At 42.0% G+C, this 22,516-nt stretch overlaps 1 protein-coding gene across 1 annotated transcript in view; it reads right to left on the bottom strand.

Annotated features, from left to right (window-relative positions):
- LOC126183808 (MOB kinase activator-like 3) overlaps positions 1–22,270 on the bottom strand; it is a 31,844-nt gene extending 9,574 nt beyond the window's left edge. The window contains exons 1-2 of the mRNA XM_049926056.1: positions 22,102–22,270; positions 13,400–13,550 (exon numbers count right to left, since the gene is read on the bottom strand). Coding sequence (XP_049782013.1) covers positions 13,400–13,550; positions 22,102–22,143 — 193 coding nt within the window. The 5' untranslated portion in view covers positions 22,144–22,270. The remainder of the gene's footprint in view (positions 1–13,399; positions 13,551–22,101) is intronic.
- Positions 22,271–22,516: the final 246 nt, after the last annotated feature.

Here is a 22,516-nt window from a genome sequence, read left to right as displayed (position 1 = left end):
GGGCTCTGTAGAGCTGCAGCAGCGTAGGGCGATCTGCACCCCAGTTGGTGTTACTCAGGCAGCAGAGGGCATTAAGGTGCTGCCAGCACTTCCGTTTAAGCTGATGAAGGTGAGGAAGGCAAGTCAATTGGGCATCGAAAACCAGTCCTAAGAATAGATATGTCTCCACTACAGTGAGTGGATCATCGTTAAGGTAAAGTTCTGGTTCTGGATGAATGGAATGACGTCGACAGAAGTGCATAACACACAACATTGCATCCGAAAACTGGAAACTCTAGGCTAGAGCTCATGACTGCACCTTGGGGATGCCTCCCTGTAGGCACTGCTCAGCAACACCAGTACTGGTGGAGCAGTATGAAACGCAGAAGTCGTCTACGTACAGAGAAGGTGAGACGGCCGGCCTTACAGCTGCTATTAGACCATTAATGGCCACTAAGAATAGAGACACACTCAATACAGAGCCCTGCAGGACCCCATTCTCCTGGATATTGGGGGGGGGGGGGGGGGGGACTATGGGAGACACCAACTTGGACATGGGAAGTGCGAAGCGACAGGAAATTCTAGATGAAAATCAGGAGTGAGCCTCTGAGGCCCCATTCGTATAATGTGAAAAGGATTTGATGTCACCAGGTCATGTCATATGCTTTATGTAAGTCAAAAAAGATGGAAACCAGGTATTGGCATCTGGAAAGGATGACTGAATGGCAGACTTGAGGGGGACAAGATTACCAGTGGTAGAGCAACCCTGGCGGAAGCCACCCTGACATGGAGCCAATAGGCCACGTGACTCTAGGACCCAACCCAACCGCCGACACACCACACATTCCAGCAGCATACAAAGAATGTTGGTGAAGCTGATGGGCTGATAGCTATCCACATGAAGTTGGCTTTTACAGGGTTTGAGCACCAGAATGATGGTGCTCTCCTGCCATTGCTATGGAAAAATGCCATCGCACCAGATCCAGCTGAAGATGATGAGGAGATGTCCCTTGCAGTCAGATGAGACATGTTTAATCATCTGATTGTGGATTCGATCTGGTTCAGGAGCTGAGTTGGGGCAATATGCAAGGGCACTCAGGAGCTCGCACTCTGTAAATGGGGCATTATAGGATTCACTGTGGCATGTAGTAAATGAGAGGAATTTCCCTTCCAGCTGCCGTTTGAGAGTGCAAAAGGCTGGAGGTAATTCTCTGACACACAGACTCGAGAATAGTGCTCAACAATCACGTTTGCATCGGTAGATAACACGCCATTTATGTGAACACCAGGAACACCTGTTGGGGTCTGGCACCCGAAAACATGTTTCATGTCTGCCCAGACTTGGGAAGGTGACATATGGCACCCAGTGGTTGAGACATATCTCTCCCAACACTCCTACTTCTGTCGTTTGATAAGTTGCTGAACGCGAGCATGGAGCTGTTTAAAGGCTATGAGGTGCTCCAGGCAAGGGTGCCACCTATGCCACTGTAGAGCTCGCTGGTGCTCCTTAATTGCTTCAGTACCTTCCGGTGACAACCAAGGGACTGTCTTTCACCGGGGGCACCCTAAAGAACGAGGGATCGTGTTTTCTGCCACAGAAAAGATTGTTGTTTTCAGCTGCTCAACCATCACATCTGTGTTCCCATGTCGGTGAGATTCAATGGTGACAAGCAGAGGTGAAAGTTTCCCAGTCCACCTTGTTTAAACCCCATGTGGGCAGGCGTCCGTGGACTTGATGCCCGGGCAGTGACAGGAAGATGGGGAAGTGGTTATGACAACACAGGTCGTCATGTGCTCTCCAATGTACAGATGGGAGAAGGCCTGGGCTGCATATTGATAAATCACTGGCCGAGTAACTACCATGAGCCACACTGAAATGTGTGGCAGCCCCAGTATTTAAGAGGCAGAGGTTGAACTGAGACAGTGAAGTTTCGACATCTCTGCCTCGGCCAGTAAGCACAGTGCTACCCCACAAGGGGTTATGGGCGTTAAAATCTACCAAAAGTAGGAAAAGTTTAGGGAGTTGATCAATCAGTGCAGCTAATACATTCAGGGATACTACACCATATGGAGAAAGATTTACACTGCAGACAGTTATTTCCTGTGCCGTCCTTATTCTGACGGCCACAGCTTCAAGTGGGGTTTGAAGGGGCAAATGTTCACTACAGACTGAATTTAGGACATAAACGCAAACGCCACCTGACACTCGATTATAGTCGCTACAGTTCCTGTAATATCCCTTACAGCCGGGCAGGGGTACACATTGCTGGGAACCAGGTTTCCTGGAGGGCAATGCAGATAGCAGGTGTAAAGCTTAACAGTTGCTGTAGCTCAGCCAGGTGGTGGAAAAAACCGCCGCAATTCCACTGGAGGATGATGTCATCGTGAGACTGGGAAGGCATGGAACATTCAATGAGGCAGTTTATGCCTCTGGGTCACCTGCTGGCACCGCCTTTTTGACTGAGCAGTCTATATCCATATTGTCTGAGGGACGGGCGAGATCTAGGTCCTCAGTGGACACCAGAATCTCCACCTCATCCACAGACACAGAGCTTGGAGGTAGGGGTGGTGTGGGTGCCATCGCTATTCCCTTGGTCTTAGGGACATTCTTTTTGGATTTCTCTCACTGTTCCTTGGGTTTCCCTGGCTGGGAGGACTTCACTGACTCTGTCTCCAGGACTGAGGATGAGCGTGAAGCCCTGCAACCAGCTGCTTTTGGGCTCTTCAACCACTGGCAGGTGTCATCTTTCCCATTAGCAGAAACCTGGGAAGGGAGTGACCCAAGGGACCCCTTCCCAGCGAGAGCAGCTGAAAAAGTTGTACGCTTCTCCGGCTTAGAATGGGGGACGGACGTCCCCGATGGTTGGGAGGGTGTTGCTCCTGAAGCAGGTGGTGCAGGAGCAACAGGATGGGAAGTGCCCCCCCCCCCCCACCATCAAGGGGGCAGGTGTAGTCTTCTGGCTCTGGGAGGTGACTGGGGTTGGCGGGGCTGATGGGGCTAGAACAGTTGTAGAGGCGGCGTAAAACGATGTCAAGCGTACAGGATGTAGGCGTTCAAATTTCCTCTTAGTGTCAGTGTAGGTCAGTTGGTCCAGGGTATTGTACTCCATGATTTTCCTTTCTTTCTGGAGAATCCTGCAGTCTGGCAATAAAGGAGAATGGTGCTCTCCACAGTTGACACAGATGGGAGGATGGGCACATGGAGTATTGGGATGTGATGGGCGTCCGCAATCTCGACATGTGGGAAGACATATGACCAAACTTCCAACATTTAAAGCACCACATTGGAGGAGGGATATAGGGTTTTACATCACAGTGGTAGACCATCACCTTGACCTTGTTGGGTAATGTATCACCCTCAAAGGCCAAGATGAAGGCACCTGTGGAAATGTGATTATCCCTCCAACCCTGGTGGACATGCCAAACGAAATGTACACCTCATCATTCTAAATTGGCGCACAGCTCATTGTTGAACTGCAAATGAAGGTCCCTGTGAAATATGATACCCTGGACCTTATTTAAGCTCTTCTGGGGCATGATGGTTACAGAAATATCCCTCAGCTTGTCACAAGTGAGTAAAGCCTGTGACTTGGCAGAGGATGCTGTTTTGATCAAGACTGACCCAGATCTTATTTTGGACAAGCCCTCCACCTATTCAAACTTGTCCTCTAAATGCTCAACAAAAAACTGAGGCTTCATCGTCTTGAAACATGCCCCATCAGCTCTCTAACATACAAGGTACCGGGGCGAACAAAAGCTGCTGCCACCCTTAGCCTGACGTTCCTCCCATGGTGTGGCCAGAGAGGGGAGCGATTTGGGGTCATACTTCTGTGCATTGAATTGAGCCCGTGAATGCTTAGAGACTGCTGGTGTTTGACCACCAGCAAGAGATGATGTACTACGCTTCATCGCGTGTCATCCACCCTGATGCCACCCACTCCGACCAGGCGCCCTGCTCACGGGTGCCACCCAGCCTCAGAAAGGGCCACCTGGCAGGATGGCCATTGCCGGGAGTCTTGATGCCCCAGGGAGACGGGCATCTACTCCTTGGCATACGCGGGGAGTTAACAGTGCAGGCATCAGCAGAGTGATCCCTGTGTGGTCAGTTGGCTACAACCAACAGGGTACATGGCGGCCCCACCACAACGGACTGGCTACCGTGCTGAGTATCAGGTGCACCCAAGCAAACAAGTCGATTGTCATCGTCAGCGCATAAAACGATACTGCACAGTTGATGGAAAAATATGCACCTGGGAGGGTGACCTTGCCCAGCAGTTGAAGAATGAGCAGAAGTGCAGATCCACGTCAACAAATTATGTGATAGGTCTCAGCGCATGATGGACACGATGCACCATGTAAGGTGCCCTTCCCCAATTGGCTCACTCTTCGGGATAATTTTGAAAAATGGAGATCAAACCCTACAGGGGACCATCACAGAGGCCGAAACTTGTGGGACTCCTTTTAGTTGCCTCTTACAACAGGCAAGAGTACCTCGGGCCTATTCTGACTCCCGGACCCGCAACGAGGTACTGTCTAACTGTGTGTGTGTGTGTGTGGGGGGGGGGGGGGGGGGGGGGTCAACTTTGACACTTCAAAGAAAGGATTAGTGAACATAATCCATCGTGTCTGTGCCCCCTTTGTGTAATACCACTGGCATTTTGTATTTCCTTTCATGCTAGAAATCTCTTCCTCATATATTATACATTTCAACATTGCCTCATAAAAAATAGAGTATGGTCTGGTGATCTAGCTTGTCATGGAACAAAGTATCCATAATTAATATGTTTTGAAGAAAAGAAGTTGTTCAAATGACATACAGCGTTGAGATGACAAATACTCCACACCAGATCCAGACATTAATGCTGCATTTCATGTTGATGCCCTATGTGCACGATGTGAGGCTTTACTTCTGCCCACTGATGCCTGTATATAAAATACTGATCACTTTTTTTGCATTAATAAAAATGGCACACTATAACACAAACACTACTGAGTTTGCAACAACCAGAACAGACAACAATATTTCATTGTGTTTTGGATAAACACTGATTAACACAACTATTTTCACTGAGGCTACTGGTTGTTGGGTTTACTAACATTAGTGTATTGTCTGTACTCCCAGTCATTCATTTTCCCAGCCACGTGACATTTTTCATTGCAGCCTTGTGATGTTGGATAACATCATGAAGGAGAATATGAATTCGCACCAGGCAGTCCAGAATACAAACGTCATCTGCCACTCCATTTCTTAGACGTTTTCTCTCTTTGGCTAGGTGATGCAATAGATAAAAGAACAAAATCTTTCCTCAAATCGACACATACTATAGTGCATCTTTTACTTCCTGAATGGTTCGGTCTGCTGGAACCTTCCTCTATTTATTACTGAGTTCCAAGAAAATTGGATGACTATGGAAAGATTGTAACTCTACACCACGTATAGTGAATTTTTATGGCACTTTAGTCTTAATAACAATGAAGAAATATTGTAAAGCACAAAACTGTCATTCATTACAATAACAATGTTCTTTTAAAATTCCAGTAAGTGAAAACAAAATCTAGTCCAGCATATATGATTTTATGTATCCAGTCACGATTAATACCACACAAGGTCTCATAAGCAGTGATGATGATTGCTATTTCAATAGGACTAAACAGTATCATTACAGTTCCTCCTTTTCAAACAAATGCAGTAAAAATTGTAATTGAAATCAGAAAACGTAATGGTCTATTTCACAGTCCCTGACCTGTACTTGTGGCTAAACTCTGTTGTATTATTTAAATGAGGCAGTTTAAAGAGAGGAAACCATGGTACTTTCTAACATGGCAGTTTTTAGGGGGAGGAGCTAAAAAAAGAAAAATATTGTGGGAGTGGGGAGGGGGACAGTATGGAAGTGGCTCCAGCTGGATGCCCCTGGGGTTAGTGCCACTGGCAAGAGGTGAGCCCTTAGTGCCTATCCAACACTGAACATCAATGTAACAACATGCATAGTAAAATGGATCTCAATAGCATTGACATTGTTTTATCTAAAACATTGTGACAAATTAGTATTTGTTAGAGCTACAAGGACTATTAGCTTAATAAATTAAGAACGTGGTTCACATGTCAAAAAGGGGACAAATTTAACTATAGGCTACCTAAGACCTGTGATGCAGCAAGTGGCATTTCATCCAATTCCAAAACCCAGAAACAAACATGAAACTATAAAAGGTGTTACATTGTTTTTTAGTGCCTGCTTTACTTCGTAAAATGTACTATTTATTCTGAACCTATCATCATGGTTGTGATTTTCGGGGAAAGGGGGGGTGGGGGGGGGGGTGAGGAAGAGGAAATGCCAAAGTTTAGTTCTCATCTTCGATTGGCAAGATATGCGAGGGAAAAATTACGGTCTGTATGCCCCTGTAAAAGCCATCCCTTACCTTGAGTTTACAGTTATTACATGGATCACAAATTAGTGGCAACATTAGAATCATTCTGCAGTCAGCCACAAATGCCAGTTTTCTACTTTCTTGATAGAGTTTCGCAAAAAGAACATCGACTTTTCACCAGGGATTCATTCCCATTTCAGCTCACATAGCATCTGTACCAGTTTTGTGTTGGTTGAACCTACCAGTGACAAATCTAGTAGCATGCAACTGAATTGTTTCAGTGTTGGCTGAACATACCAGTGACAAATCTAGTAGCATGCAACTGAATTGTTTCAATCCCTACCTATAGCCCAACCTGGTGAGGGTCCCGAATACTTGGACCAGTACAACAAGAATGGGTCACAGAAGTGTTCTGAAGCAGTCTCTTACAGATGAGCTACGCTTCCCTAAAATCCTCCTGATACACTGACACCTTCCATTCGCTTTCCTTATCACCGCACTTACGTGACTGTTCCATTTCATATTACTCTGCAACATTATGTCTGGATATTTAATTAATGTGACTGAGTCACACAGCACACCACTAATGGCACATTTGAACACTATATGATTGTATTTTCTATTTACATGCATTAACTTACATCTTTCCACATTTAGAGAATGCTGCCATTCATCAACATCAAATATAAATTCTGTATCCTGCCACAGTAACCCAATGACAACACTTTCCCCATACACTACATCATCAGCAAACAGTCACACATTGCTATTCACACTATCTGTCAGAGTGTTTATGTATATAGAGAACAAGAGTGGGTCTATCACACTTCTCTTGGGCACTCTTGACAGTACCCTTGTCTCCAATGGACAATCGCCGTGCAGAACAACATACTAGAGTCAATTACTTAAGAAGTCTTTGAGCCACCTGCAGATTTGAGAATCTATTGTGTGTGCTCACACCTTCATTTATAACTGCGTCAAACTGCTTTCCATAAATCTAGGAATTAGGAACAGAAATGGCCTGTTACCCTTCACCAACAGTCCGCAGGATATCATGCACGAAAATGGCAAGCTGAGTTTCACACAAGCGATTTTTTCCTAAATTTGTACTGACACATGGATAAAAGCTTTTCTGTCGCAAGAAAATGTATTATATTCAAAGTGGTAGTATGCTCAAGACTCCTGCAGCATACTGATGTTAAGGATATGGGTATGTAATTTTGAGTGTGTTGTTCTACCCTTCTTATACATTGGAGTCACATGTGCTATTTTCTAGTCACTTGGGACTTTGCATTTGAGAAGAGATTTGCACTAAGTGCTAGTTAAGTAACAGGCCAATGCCAATGTATACTCTCTGCACAACCAAATTTTTATTCCATTCGAACCTGGCAACTTTTTTGCTTTCAACTCTTTCAGTTGCTTCTCAATGGCAGGGATGCCTATCCCTATGTCCTGTATAGAGTCGACAAGACTGTCAAATGATGATGGTATGTCTACACACACTGCCTGCATGTATGTTATTTTAAACACAACATTTAAAATTGACAATTTTCTTTTTCTGTCTTCTATTGCCACAACAGACTGGTTGTCAAGTGACTTAATACAGGTTGTTGGCAACAGCTTTCACTGTCATGTGCATCTATGTAAAGATCTGAGCATGCACAGATCTTTACATAGATGCACAAATTTCTACTAACATTTGCCAGTCAACATTTCTACATTCTTTTTTGAACAGTGTGTGCAAAAATTTGTTTCCTCTGCATTTTCTGAATTTTATTATTAAACTATTGTGTATCTTTTCCATCCTTAATCCACTTATTAAGCACATTACTCCTCTAAAGTGCATTTTATAATCAGTTTCAACATGGCGCATAATTCCTCTCTTTTCACCATATTGAAATCAAATAGAATATCCATTCAATGTCAAAGAAGGATGCTAACAAATGTCTCTCTGCTCTTTCAAGCATAAAAGCTCTCCTATCCTCTTTGACTGGTTTAGTTTCCTAAGTACCCATTATCGCTATGATGACATCTGACACTGTCAGCAAGGTTACACCTCCCTGTAACTACAATGTCAACAATATTTCTATTGCATGTGTCTACACCACCTGTAATAAATTCACATGCGCCTCAGTCTATACCCTGTAGGTTAAAGTCACCTCCAACTAATACTGTATGATTGGAGTACTTTCACACTACTGAGCATAGCTTAAGAATGAGTCTGAGGTAGAAAATAGGAATGGTGTAAATGGAACTATGGTAGTGTTTCTGACAGCTGGCAGCACTGTAGCCAGCTTTTGTCTACTAAGAGCAAATGGCTGCAAGTGAAAACAGTCATCTATAAACCTGTTTTATGCAATATCCTATTACATGACTGGTTATGGTAGACGTGCAAAGCACCTGTGCCAAGCCAATTTCAACTGTCAGCGATCTTCTCTCTTCAATTGTACTGAAGGAGAGAGGCAGGCATGTATGAAACTGACATGAAAGGAATGGTGAATGACTCCTCCTTAGAAGTCATTCCTCGGTCCTACCGTTCAGTTTAACGAACCATTCCATTGAATCAGTTACTTCGCAAATGACCCACCTCTAATGCCTAATTACCTCCAACCCTTGTATTAGATTTTTTACTGTGATGATGGGGATATCTATAGAGCTCCAAACTCCATGAATGTTCACACAATTTTCACCCACTAGTCATCCCAAACATTCAGTTTCTAAATTGTGCTGATCAGAACGAAATTTTTCTACATGTTGCACTCACCGATTGAATCATAAGTTAACGTGGTCAAATATATACACTCCTGGAAATTGAAATAAGAACACCGTGAATTCATTGTCCCAGGAAGGGGAAACTTTATTGACACATTCCTGGGGTCAGATACATCACATGATCACACTGACAGAACCACAGGCACATAGACACAGGCAACAGAGCATGCACAATGTCGGCACTAGTACAGTGTATATCCACCTTTCGCAGCAATGCAGGCTGCTATTCTCCCATGGAGACGATCGTAGAGATGCTGGATGTAGTCCTGTGGAACGGCTTGCCATGCCATTTCCACCTGGGGCCTCAGTTGGACCAGCGTTCGTACTGGACGTGCAGACCGCATGAGACGACGCTTCATCCAGTCCCAAACATGCTCAATGGGGGACAGATCCGGAGATCTTGCTGGCCAGGGTAGTTGACTTACACCTTCTAGAGCACGTTGGGTGGCACGGGATACATGCGGACGTGCATTGTCCTGTTGGAACAGCAAGTTCCCTTGCCGGTCTAGGAATGGTAGAACGATGGGTTCGATGACGGTTTGGATGTACCGTGCACTATTCAGTGTCCCCTCGACGATCACCAGTGGTGTACGGCCAGTGTAGGAGATCGCTCCCCACACCATGATGCCGGGTGTTGGCCCTGTGTGCCTCGGTCGTATGCAGTCCTGATTGTGGCGCTCACCTGCACGGCGCCAAACACGCATACGACCATAATTGGCACCAAGGCAGAAGCGACTCTCATCGCTGAAGACGACACGTCTCCATTCGTCCCTCCATTCACGCCTGTCGCGACACCACTGGAGGCGGGCTGCACAATGTTGGGGCGTGAGCGGAAGACGGCCTAACGGTGTGCGGGACCGTAGCCCAGCTTCATGGAGACGGTTGCAAATGGTCCTCGCCGATACCCCAGGAGCAACAGTGTCCCTAATTTGCTGGGAAGTGGCGGTGCAGTCCCCTACGGCACTGCGTAGGATCCTACGGTCTTGGCGTGCATCCGTGCGTCGCTGTGGTCCGGTCCCAGGTCGACGGGCACGTGCACCTTCCGCCGACCAATGGCGACAACATCGATGTACTGTGGAGACCTCACGCCCCACGTGTTGAGCAATTCGGCGGTACATCCACCCGGCCTCCCGCATGCCCACTATACGCCCTCGCTCAAAGTCCGTCAACTGCACATACGGTTCACGTCCACGCTGTCGCGGCATGCTACCAGTGTTAAAGACTGCGATGGAGCTCCGTATGCCATGGCAAACTGGCTGACACTGACGGAGGCGGTGCACAAATGCTGTGCAGCTAGCGCCATTCGACGGCCAACACCGCGGTTCCTGGTGTGTCCGCTGTGCCGTGCGTGTGATCATTGCTTGTACAGCCCTCTCGCAGTGTCAGGAGCAAGTATGGTGGGTCTGACACACCGGTGTCAATGTGTTCTTTTTTCCATTTCCAGGAGTGTATATCAACTGAACCATCACACTGTAGTTAGGGTGTATGATATGACCTGGCAGAGATGAAGGTAGCCTTAATACGAAGCATGTTTTTTAAGTAAGTACCATTTTGCCACACCGCGGCCACAGCACTGCTGTCGGCATTCTGCGCATACGCACTTGGTACCTACATCTGTTGTGTACACACTAACGCCATTACAGACTGATTCTTCCTTGTTTATGTTGTGTACACTGAGTGTTTAAGATGCCTCCGATAATCGTGAGTCCCGCTGACTGTGAAGTACAGGCTGTTATAAGATTTCTTAGTGCTAAAGGCCTAAAAGCGATCGATATTCATTATGAGATCTGTGCAGTTTACAGAGAAAACATTATGAGTGATGGAATGGTAAGAAAGTGGGTGAGAGCATTTACAGATGGCTGCACAAATATGCATGATGAACAACGGAGTGGGTGTCCTTCGGTCGTTAATGACAGTTTGGTGCAGGAAGTGGACAATAAGGTGAGAGAAAACTGACACTTTATGATTTCCTCCTTGCGGGATGACTTTCCTAATGTTGAAGAAACACCTGAGTGGTCAGTGTCTTCAAGACAATGATGAAGTCAAAACAGTGGTGATGCAGTGGTTAAGGAGTCAGGCGGCAGACTTCTATGAGGAGGGTATTCAAAAACTGGTACAACATTATGACAAGTGCCTGAATATTGATGGAAATTATGTAGAAAAGTAGATTAAGTTACAGGCTTTCATGTAAAAATAAAATTATTGAGATATCTTAGCATGTCTTTTTTTAATTTCAAAATGGTACTTACTTAAAAACATGCCTCGTATTATTGGGTGAACTGGGTGAACTGTAGCTAAGATTAAATGTTGAAGACTTCCACAGTTCAACACCAATTCTTGTATTTATATTTTTCAACTCCGTAACCTTTGGCATTTTGTCACTGCAGGCTATAAAAGTATTGCTAAAAACAAGTGAACTATGTAGTTCTGTTCCTACAGAGTGCTTTCACGATGCTTTTAGTTCAGCATAGCAAATGTTTGATGGGATGTTAATGTGTCCACCATAAATTTCTGTTTTGGAAAGAATATGACAGGCTTGGGAACTCAGCAATTTTTTTTTTAAGACTTTCCAATTATACAATGTGGATAAGTTTTCAGAGCTGCCCTTCTGCCAATTAAAAATGAATATGTGGTTAGTAATCCAGGTCTGTTGCTTAAAAATTTGATATCTAGACAAGAAATAGTGAACAAACAGAAACTGTGCTATGCACGAAGCAGCATCTTTAAATATATATAGCAGTACTGTACTCCTTTAATACCTAACAAACTTGGTTGATTGTTTATGATACATTATGACATGTAGATATGTCTGTTTTAAGATAAGAGAATGGAATGATGAGAAAAATTTTGTCTCTCTCACCTTGGGAATAAACATTTTGACTTTATGTCAATTTGGCAGCTTTTGTATAAACACCACTGCTTTTTTATTCATACAGTTTCTAAGTTTACATCAGAGCATGGGAATCTGGGCCTTTTTAACACAGAAAATTTCAAAGTGGTGACAGAGAATTTAATCTGGGACCCTGAAACTAGAGGGGCGATACAAAATCCATATTACTTCACAAGCTACATGTGCCCCTAAATGAACCTAAATGCTGAACACTGCAGTGGCAGTCCTTAGCTACATGGTGGCACTAAAGGGTAAGTGTTTTGGGGAGATTCACTATTTTTGGATGGATTAAATTTGGTGACACCAGTTAACAGAAATAAACAGATAAAGAAGAACTTTGTTTTGGTCAAGGCAAAATCCCCAAATGCATTTCCATTCTTTTTAAAAATCATAATTTGACATAACTGTATGTCTCTTACTGGAATAGTAGAGTTTTGATCAAACAAACCATCCTAATATTTCTACAGGTAATGAAACAGCCTATAATTAGAAACAATGGGGTCAACAATTTCAAACCAAACGTGATCCTCATATAATCACAAAATATATTAACTAAATGAATGAATGACACAAATTATAGGCCATGTGTGCCAATTACTCTTGATTGGTGATCACTGAACACACTGTTCATTTTTTGTACATATAGATGCCTGGGGATGGTCTGTTGTTCAGCTCTTGTTCCAGTTCACGTTCTTTTGAAAAATATTAAGATTTTGTAAATCACCACCACCTTGAAATAATATTTTCCCTGACTAAACAAAAATGTACTTAAAGAGTAAGGTATCTAATGTGGGGAAAAAAGGAAACCATAAAAACAATAATGTTTGCTGTCTCAATGCCCAAAACCTGCTTGATGATGGAGATAATTTCTGAATTTATCTGATAAATGAACTCCAAGAACCACAATCTTTACATTTAAAGAAAATAAACTGAAATTTACATTCCTGTCTCATCAGCCAAAATTACTACATGTTGCCTGTTTTAATTTTTGTTTGCTTCAGTATTTTCAAAAAAAATCACCATGAGAGTGACAAGAGAAATTACCTGAGGATACAAACATTTACCATTATATGAGGGAATAGAAGCAACAGCGCATGGCTTATATTAGGGATTCAAATACACAGAACTCAGGAATAGTGCAGTGATACTAATACAATATTGGAGAAAGCATGGGAGATTAACTGAAAATGAAATAATTTTTAAAATATTCTTCACTTTCTGTGAAGCAATGGGTTACCACCACGACTCCCCCAAAATAATTAATACAATGATATCTAGACAAAAAGTTATGTTTATATAAACAAATTAAAAAAAGTAACATCCAATGTATAGTATAAAAACCAGACACAAAATGGCAATCATATCTGAATTCATGACAGTAAATATTCTTACCGTGAACTGCAATCCAGTCATTTGTATCTTCACCATTTGGCAGCTGTACAACAGCTCGTAAATTAATTCCAGAGCTCAATGACGCTTGGGCTTGTTTATGAAGGGAATACCTTAAGGTTCCTGGTTCAAAGCTCTTTTTGGGACGGAAAGTCTGCAAGCAGATAAATTAATATTGAAGTACATTTCTCGAAATCTTAATACAATCACTATTCACATCACCTAAATCAAGAGCAATGTAAATATAAATTCAAGTTATTAATAAAAATGTTCACCCTGTAGCAAGTTGTTATTTGTTGACAGTCCATATCACAGGCAAGTATCACATTCTCTCATATCTACAAAATAACCAACCCAATGACAGACAGTGTAAAAAATAAAGGACTATCACACAGTACAAGCATGTTAGTAATAGTGACAGTGCTGGTGAAAGATAGGATTTGGAACCTTGCAACTCATGGATAACAATGGTTTTTCACTGTTCGTACTTGTTCTTAGAGCCTACTTTCAGTCTCCAAAAAGCTACTAATGACACAGGGAAACAAAAGAAAGAAAGAAATAAAAAAAAGGCTCATTTCAAAAACTAGTACAAACACTGCGCTGTCAACAGATACACAGTGCCAAAAGTGTTATATTAATCATGCATATACCCCACTTCTGTTAGTTTAGCCATATTTGCTTTATTATGATTCTAATCTTGAATCACAATGTTTACTTGTAATCAGGTTATTAATTTCAATTGGTAATGACCATCTTCAGTTTACCAAATGCAACATGCCACATCTGCTCACCGTACTTCCACCAGGCAGTCAGCAGAATGTTTTTGATCAGTCTTTTTGGATTAGGTATTCAACACTAAATACAACCACCAAAACATTTGTGTCAGCTGAGGTGGTGTATGCGAGTTTTTGTATTGAGAGTTTTGTTTGAGCTGTAGAGGTTTAGTGAAATTTGAGTTGTACAGGGAGTGAAAGGCTGTTTACAATTTGTACAGAAACCAGATGGCAGTTATAACAGTCGAGGGACACAAAAGGGAAGCGGTGGTAGGGAAGGGAGTGAAACAGGGTTGTAGCCTCTCACCAATGTTATTCAATCTGTATATTGAGCGAGCAGTAAAGGAAACAAAAGAAAAATTTGGAGTAGGTATTAAAATCCATGGAGAAATATTCAAAACTTTGAGGTTCGCCAATGACATTGTAATTCTGTCAGAGACAGCAAAGGACTTGGAAGAGCAGTTGAACGGAATGGACAGTGTCTTGAAAGGAGGATATAAGATGAACATCAACAAAAGCAAAACGAGGATAATGGAATGTAGTCGAATTAAATTGGGTGATGCTGAGGGAATTAGATTAGGAAATGAGACACTTAAAGTAATAAAGGAGTTTTGCTATTTGGAGAGCAAAATAACTGATGATGGTCGAAGTAGAGAGGATATAAAATGTAGACTGGCAATGGCAAGGAAAGTGTTTCTGAAGAAGAGAAATTTGTTAACATCCAGTATAGATTTAAGTGTCAGGAAGTCGTTTATGAAAGTATTTGTATGGAGTGTAGCCATGTATGGAAGTGAAACATGGACAATAAATAGTTTGGACAAGAAGAGAATAGAAGCTTTCAAAATGTGGTGCTACAGAAGAATACTGAAATTAGATGGGTAGAACACATAACTAATGAGAAGGTATTGAATAGAATTGGGGAGAAGAGGAGTTTGTGGCACAACTTGACAAGAAGAAGGGATCGGTTGGTAGGACATATTCTGAGGCATCAAGGGATCACAAATTTAGCACTGGAGGGCAGCATGGAGGGTAAAAACTGTAGAGGGAGACCAAGAGATGAATACACTAAGCAGATTCAGAAGGATGTAGGGTGCAGTAAGTACTGGGAGATGATGAAGCTTGCACAGGATAGAGTAGCATGGAGAGCTGCATCAAACCAGTCTCAGGACTGAAGACCACAACAACAACATGTGGGATTCTTGGTATCCTGGTCTTCATCTGAGCTATGCAGGTCAAGAGAAGTTTACAATACCAACAGTATTTCATTTTTGCATGATTGCCTTGAAAGTTGAGAATTTTGTGTGCTTGATTTGTGGTATAATACTTGTTTTGGAATGGTAACATTATCCTTGTTGTGTATTTAGTCTGTTCCTGCCCAAAACACCTAATCAAGCAGGTGTTCAATCAGTTTCATGTTATTGCTGGAGTTAAATGTTTTGAGTGTTATGTATGTTTATTCACAGGTTTAATAACCAACGTCATAGTATCCATATTGCACAATGTTGAAATAGTTGTGCCCACCACTTTGATGACATCACGGGTCAAAGCTGACAGGTGGTACCAAAATTTTTGGTTTCGCCCAAAAATTTTGTTGCATCATTATTGATTTCATTTTGAACCAAATAGAACTTAACATACAAGTAATTAACATCTCTTTTTTTTCCCTAGAATTATAATTCTGTGCATCACTACCCTGTGACCTATAACTGCCATTAAAATATTCCAATAAAGCATTTATCCACTATGAGACAATATAGCTTCAAAGCCCAGCTCTTGTAGAAGATATCTACTATATGATCCAGGATGAGCAACAGGTATTACTGTTTGCGAATATAGTTGTACAAAATGAGTTATTTCTCAATGCAATGTTTTTTCAAGAAAACTGCGGATCAGTATCTGTAGTGTCTGGTACTAATGTCGTGTTACTCTACTGAGCTTCATATCACCCTCATAATGGGGAGCATGCTGACTCTTTTCCATACAGACTAAAGAGAGGTCATGGAGCATAGCTGCAGGTTTATGAGCCAGCAGTCACTTTTCTGGACAGACTGAAGGGAATGCAAAGAACATAGCAGCATGTTTTGTGGCCTTGAGTCATAACTATGTCCACAGTGTGCGCAGTCACAGTATAATGAGATGTGCACAAACAGTGCAAAACTATTTTGGTACTATAAATTATGTTGTGCAAATTATGTATAGTCAAAACAACATTGTACAATAAGGACCAAACAACTGAAGCAATGCAGTTGTTAAAACAATGACCTCATATTCAGCACAACAGAGTTTTCCTCTGTCCGGTCACCTTAATTAGGTTTTCCTAAATCATTTCAGGAAAATGCCGGGCTGGTTCCTCCAGCAAGGCCACAGCCAAGCACCTGTCCTATCCTATCCTCATAAAAATGTCCTTGTGTACTCTGTATGTGTATATTTGAGCAATTTATTTTCAATGTATTATGATGTCAAATGCTATATTATTGTGATAGAATCCACGGATGTATGCATGAATATATCAAATTTATGGACTAAGTATCTTCCTGTGACATGTAAAAGACTGAAGTGCACCTCAAACAGGTCCAGTTTATTACATCTGTTCCCTGTCGTCCCAGGCTTTCAGTTTCCACCATCGACACTACCATGGCACTTTCCTTGCCCATTCCGGTCAAGCATAATGTTCGATTCATACACACAGACAATTCTGTGAATGTGACACTTCTGAAAATTGTAAACTCCAGTGGAGAATTAGGGATCAACAGAAGCGTCCGATCCCACATGTCGGCTCTGACCCGTGACATAAGGGTGTTGTCGTGTGTGACGTCATGATGGCGCTAAGTTTGGTTTGTGTGTGTGGTGTGTTTGTAGATGTCGTCGCGTTGTGGTTTGTTGTGCTCTCTGGTGGTATGTTCAGGGTTTTCATTTGTGTGGTGTAATGGGCTCAGTTTGGTTTTGCTCATTTTCCAGAATTGTTCGAGTGTCGGCTGTGTTTGTAGTGGAATTCGTTTCAGTGAGTTAACGATTTTGCATTAAGGTTAATTTAGTGTTGTTCGCTGTACATCGTGTGGTAATTTTAGTAAAATTAATCGGTTGTTGTTTCTGTTCAGGAATGGATATGATGGATAAAATTAACAGTGTGTAGCTCAAGGGAAGTGTTCGATCCCAATGAGTGGCTGTGTATGTTGGTATTGATATTGGGAGATGTTTTTGAGCTATATAGGCCAAGGGAAGTGTTTGATCCTAATTTATGGGATCGGGAGCTGCTGTTGAGCTATATAGGTCAAGGGAAGTGTCCAATTCCAGATGATATTGTGTTTAGTGGTATTTGGGGAGTTTTGTGATGTCTGTTTTTTTCGTCGTTTTGTGAGGTTTTGTATGGAGGTGGGTGTGTAAATTTGTTTATATTTTGTTTGCCCCCACCCAAAAACACCCCATTTCCCGCACTTGTACCGTTAGTGTCACTAGGCTTTTTGTGGAAAGTGTGTGTGTGTGTGTTTTTCGATGTAGGCCCTATTTTCGTCCTCATAATGTGTACATAACGACTTTATATGCGCCATATTGGAATCGTGCTTTATGGTCATTTCCACCATATCTGTGAAGTCATGGGTCAAAGCAGACGGGCGGGATCGGACGCTTCCATATTTCCGAGAATTAGGGAGTAATATAATTTTTAAACTGTTGCTACATATATTAAGACAAACTGCTATACAACATTAAATAGCTATGCACGATCTGTTCATGAAGATCTAAAATATGAGGTAAGTAAGTGGCTGCATGCTCCTGGGCAACAGTGTAGTAATCCTATGTCCAGACGTACCATCATAGTTAGAAAGCAGAATGATACGACAATGCAAGGTACCAGCAATGATTTCTAGTAAAGTCATCAACACCAACTTTGAAGAGTGTTGCATATCACTAGCAACAACCACTACGATATGGTCATTCTATCCCTTTCCTGTAACTTCCTGAATTAAGTGCAGCAGATATTATGAAAGCTTCTGATGAAATAACCACACCAGTTTTCTCTATACTATTAAACAATGGATCCTTCCACACATGTACTGAAAGTACTGTAGTGTCATGTAAAGTACAAAAGCCAAATTATGGGTTAGCTGCTGGTAGTGAGATGCAATTTGATAAACTCTATGATCCTCTGAGGCACATAGTAATTTAACTGAAACCTTAAATTTGGCTTTGCCGACACACAACCAAACTGTAATGTTTCCACCTTACTTAGAGCTATGACTGCGCTACAGATCATTATGTCACCATGACTGATTTTGTGTTTACACTTGTTAGCTTCACCAACACTCAACCAAATTGTCACTTTTCAACCTGACATAGACATTGGGCTACACTACAGATCAGTCTGTTACCACAGGCTACATTCCAAACAATAATATAGACACAAAAAATGTAATCTGCATGATATTCTCTTCCTCACAAAGGTGACATCCAGTATGGGTGGTTCAAGAGACCCATTACACCACCTTAAATACGAGCAGATGTGCATTATTCAGCAGGTTTCATTTTCAATAAGATCCCAGTAGAGCTGAAACAATGACACATCCCAAGTATCCCAATCTAAGTTGAAATATTTCTCTGAGGCACACTACTACTATTCTGTATAGGAGAACCTTACAGTAGTTCAGAATTTTTCTCATAATTTGTTCATATGGTCATAATGTTTTTGTGTTTTATTAATTCTTTTGTTCATAAAGTTTCTAATCAGTGTAATGTGATCTATGTACTGGCTCATTCTATGAACAAATGGCTTTGGCTCACATGGTCACAATGAATATGATAAATAATAAATAAATAATTTTGCCAATGAGGCATCACATTCATGTCAATGTTGATGCCAGTGGCCTGAGGAAGGTGTGTATGCTTTTTGCACCAGTTTTGGATGGCAGCAGCACAGAGATTAATAACTGGACCACTGTATCAGATGAAAAGCCAATGCTAAAAGTGTAATGACTGTAGGGTAAATGAAAAACAATTTTTCAATCAGTGCATCATCTCTAACCAACTGGAAAAGTTTTTTTAAGACTAAGATGACGAGTGCCACTCATTAGGTGTCATCTACACCTTGTCACCATGCAATCCATCTCTGCAGCAAAAGGCAACTAGAGAGGCAGATGATGCAAAGTTGTCTTTTGTGACAACAGTAGACTGTGCCATGCCGTAAGCAATGGATTTTCGCAAGTGTGGGACTGATGAGAACAGTCACAACTGAAATCACATACAAGACCATTCTAGGTAAGAGCTTACAATAACCTTACACCTGCTGTACTTGCTGGGCATTGAACAGTGCAAATACTTCTCACATTAACATTTCTGCTCTTGAAGTTGATTGTCACCTGTTCTGACCAGCACCGTCACCAGAACTGTCCCCCATAGAGCACATACAAGCTGTCATGGGACAACAGCTGGTCTATTTCACATTCTTACCAACATTACCTGACCAACTGCATCAAGAAGTGGAAGAGGTGAGAAACACTATATCGTGAGATGGAACCCAGAACATCTATAACACATATATGCAAAAGTACACAATTGCATTGTATAAACCACCCTCGTCAACTTATCAGCCTCACATCAGTCTTCAGTAAGATCTTCTAAATCATTATTTCTCAATGACTCCATCACCACATTGCAACCAACCTACCCATTCCCGATATCCAGTTTGCTATTGTCCCACCTATTCCATTGACAACCACCTTCTTTACCTTACCTACCTAATTTCCCATCAACTGCATAAATGTAAATCTGCCATATCTGTCTGCCTTGATATCCAAAAAGCCTTTGACAGATATGCCATTCTGAACTGCTCTTCAAGCTACAAACCTATGCACTCCCAGTTAACTATGTCTGCATCCTTGCCTCAACACCATACTAGACATCACAATCAATCACTCCTGCTCCCATATATTTCACGCCACTGCAGGTGTGCCTCAAGGTTCTGTCCTTTCAACCTTCCTTTACATCCTGTACACTGCAGACAATCCCAAACCGTTACCCCAACACACCTCCTGCAATATGCTGACACCACCACCTACCAAGCCACTCACCACACCCTTCATCTCTCCCATGCCTCCCTCCAATGCCACCTGAATCTCCTAGTCAAATGGTGTAATACAGGAAACTTCAAGTAAATCTAGAGAAAAGCATAGCCACCATCTTTGTTCGCACCACTTGGTGTTTCCATCTTCCAGATTTCCATCTCTCCATCTAGAACCACAGGTGGCAACTAGAAGTCAGCAAGATGGATGAAGGAGAAAATTGAAGGATGGTGTGAGGTGGAGCACTGTGATTAGTGCTCGGAAGAGGGGTACATCTTGAGACGGGTTTCATAGTTGGGGGAGTGGAAATTGGTTAAAAGTCCAGCAGGAGAGGATAAGGCATGGTGGTGTGTGGACTGACTAACACAGTAAAGGATTTAGGACTAACTCTCGACAGAAAACTAACATGGAATGTACATCTCCTTACCCATCCAACACAAAGCCTGAAACCAGCAAACTACAAAACCTACTAACAGAGTGCATTTGGGGTCTATATCCTACCATTAATCCTCACCTATAAATCCTTCAACCACACCATCCTAAACTATGCCAATACTGCCTGAATCTCTGCCTTGCCTAAACTCTGTAAGTTACTTGAAATCCTGGTAAGACATGCACTCCACCTAGCCTTCCACATCCACCTACCTTCATAACTCATCTTCTACCAACTCCCCCACTTCCCGTATCATCATCTCTACCTGGGTCACCTACAGCTCCAAAACATTACCCGCAAAACCCAGTCCTAGCACCAAATTTCCACCCACTGACAATCAGCCCAGTATCCCTGCTGTGCCCCTACATCCATATTCCGCCTTCCACACACATTATCCTCTCCCACTGGAATTTTTACCAATTTCCACTCCCAAACAATGAAATCTGTCTCGACATATACCCCTCTTTCCAACCCTAATCACAATGCTCCACGTCACACCATCCTTCCATTTTCTTCTTACCCCTTCATCCACTTGGCTGACTTCTGGTTGCTACCTGTGGTTCTACAGTGCCCCATAGTCATTCCCATCATGACAATTCTTCATGTATCATCTAGTATCACCATTACATCATGACATAATTCGCATTCATAAGTGACAATATATTAACTATAAAATAAAATCATAAAAACGAGTTTTAAAAACCATCAACATTTTCCATCTATGTGTATTTTACAAAACCCTTGTTTATTGTCACTTGTTTTTACGTAAAAGTCATAAATATCGTTCACTCAAGTTTTCTTACAAAATCATCTTTTATATCTTTTGACCATCTTTTCAATACAGTTTATGGAACCTTTGGATGAACTGGGGTTTCTATCCGCTGACAGCCTGCCTCCTTTGTGGACAATTGCAACAACAATAAATGAAAAGTAAACTGCATTGTTGTTACGGGAACCGATACAGTGATACTGCTGTACAAGACAATCTATCTAAATTGCTGTATGAATCTATGATTTACTGTGTACGACCAGTATAACGTGTGCACCATGGCAAATTAGATTCCGGGTATCTATTTCCATTTTATCCAAATTTATACAGTAAAACAACAGAATTTGAGACACACCTTAGCCATATCTTTGGCTCTTCGGACACTAATTAAAATCATTTAATCCGCTTAGTTAATAGAACTAGTTTCACTGTGGAGAAAAATGCAATCATACACATCTACACTTCTCTCGTGACATTTCTTGTGCTTGTTACATCAGTGCAGATGACCATATAAAGTTAAAAACAGAAAGTCACCGAAACAGCTGAAATTACGTGCCGAACGGCAAAAAACTAAACGTAAATAACCGATGCCGACCCGCTGGAGCGAGTCTACTTTTCTAAAAATATACGAGATGATACAGCACTCTGTCGATAATTTTACGCAAATATCACCATACCCTTCCTTTCTGGAAGAATTCCACGAAACCACTCAGTGCCATTGGTTTTGCCCATATATTACAAAACTTGCACACCCCACACGCACAAACAACAAAACAAACAGGATATTGCGGTTGTCCCTATCGCTATGCTACAAAGTGTATTTAGATTCGAGCGTGACAGTCGAAACAGGTGGAAGCACGATAGTTCATGTTTCGATAGTGGCGTGTCGATTAAAAAGAATACATAGAAATTTACACATTTCATTATATGTTTTGGTAGTAGTTCTCTGTTCCGATAGCGTGCACTGACGGCCTACAAACTCCAGTTACAGGCTTAATAAACGAATGTTTAAGTACAGATATTTTCCCAGAGCATTACGGCACGTACTTGTGTCCTCTGTAAAAAACAATAATGAGGAAAATATTTAGAACT

The sequence above is a fragment of the Schistocerca cancellata genome, chromosome 4 (assembly GCF_023864275.1).
Source record: "Schistocerca cancellata isolate TAMUIC-IGC-003103 chromosome 4, iqSchCanc2.1, whole genome shotgun sequence".
In the NCBI taxonomy this organism is placed as follows: domain Eukaryota; kingdom Metazoa; phylum Arthropoda; class Insecta; order Orthoptera; family Acrididae; genus Schistocerca; species Schistocerca cancellata.
The sequence above is the reverse complement of the archived record's forward strand: the minus strand, read 5'-3'. Positions and strand labels throughout refer to the sequence as shown.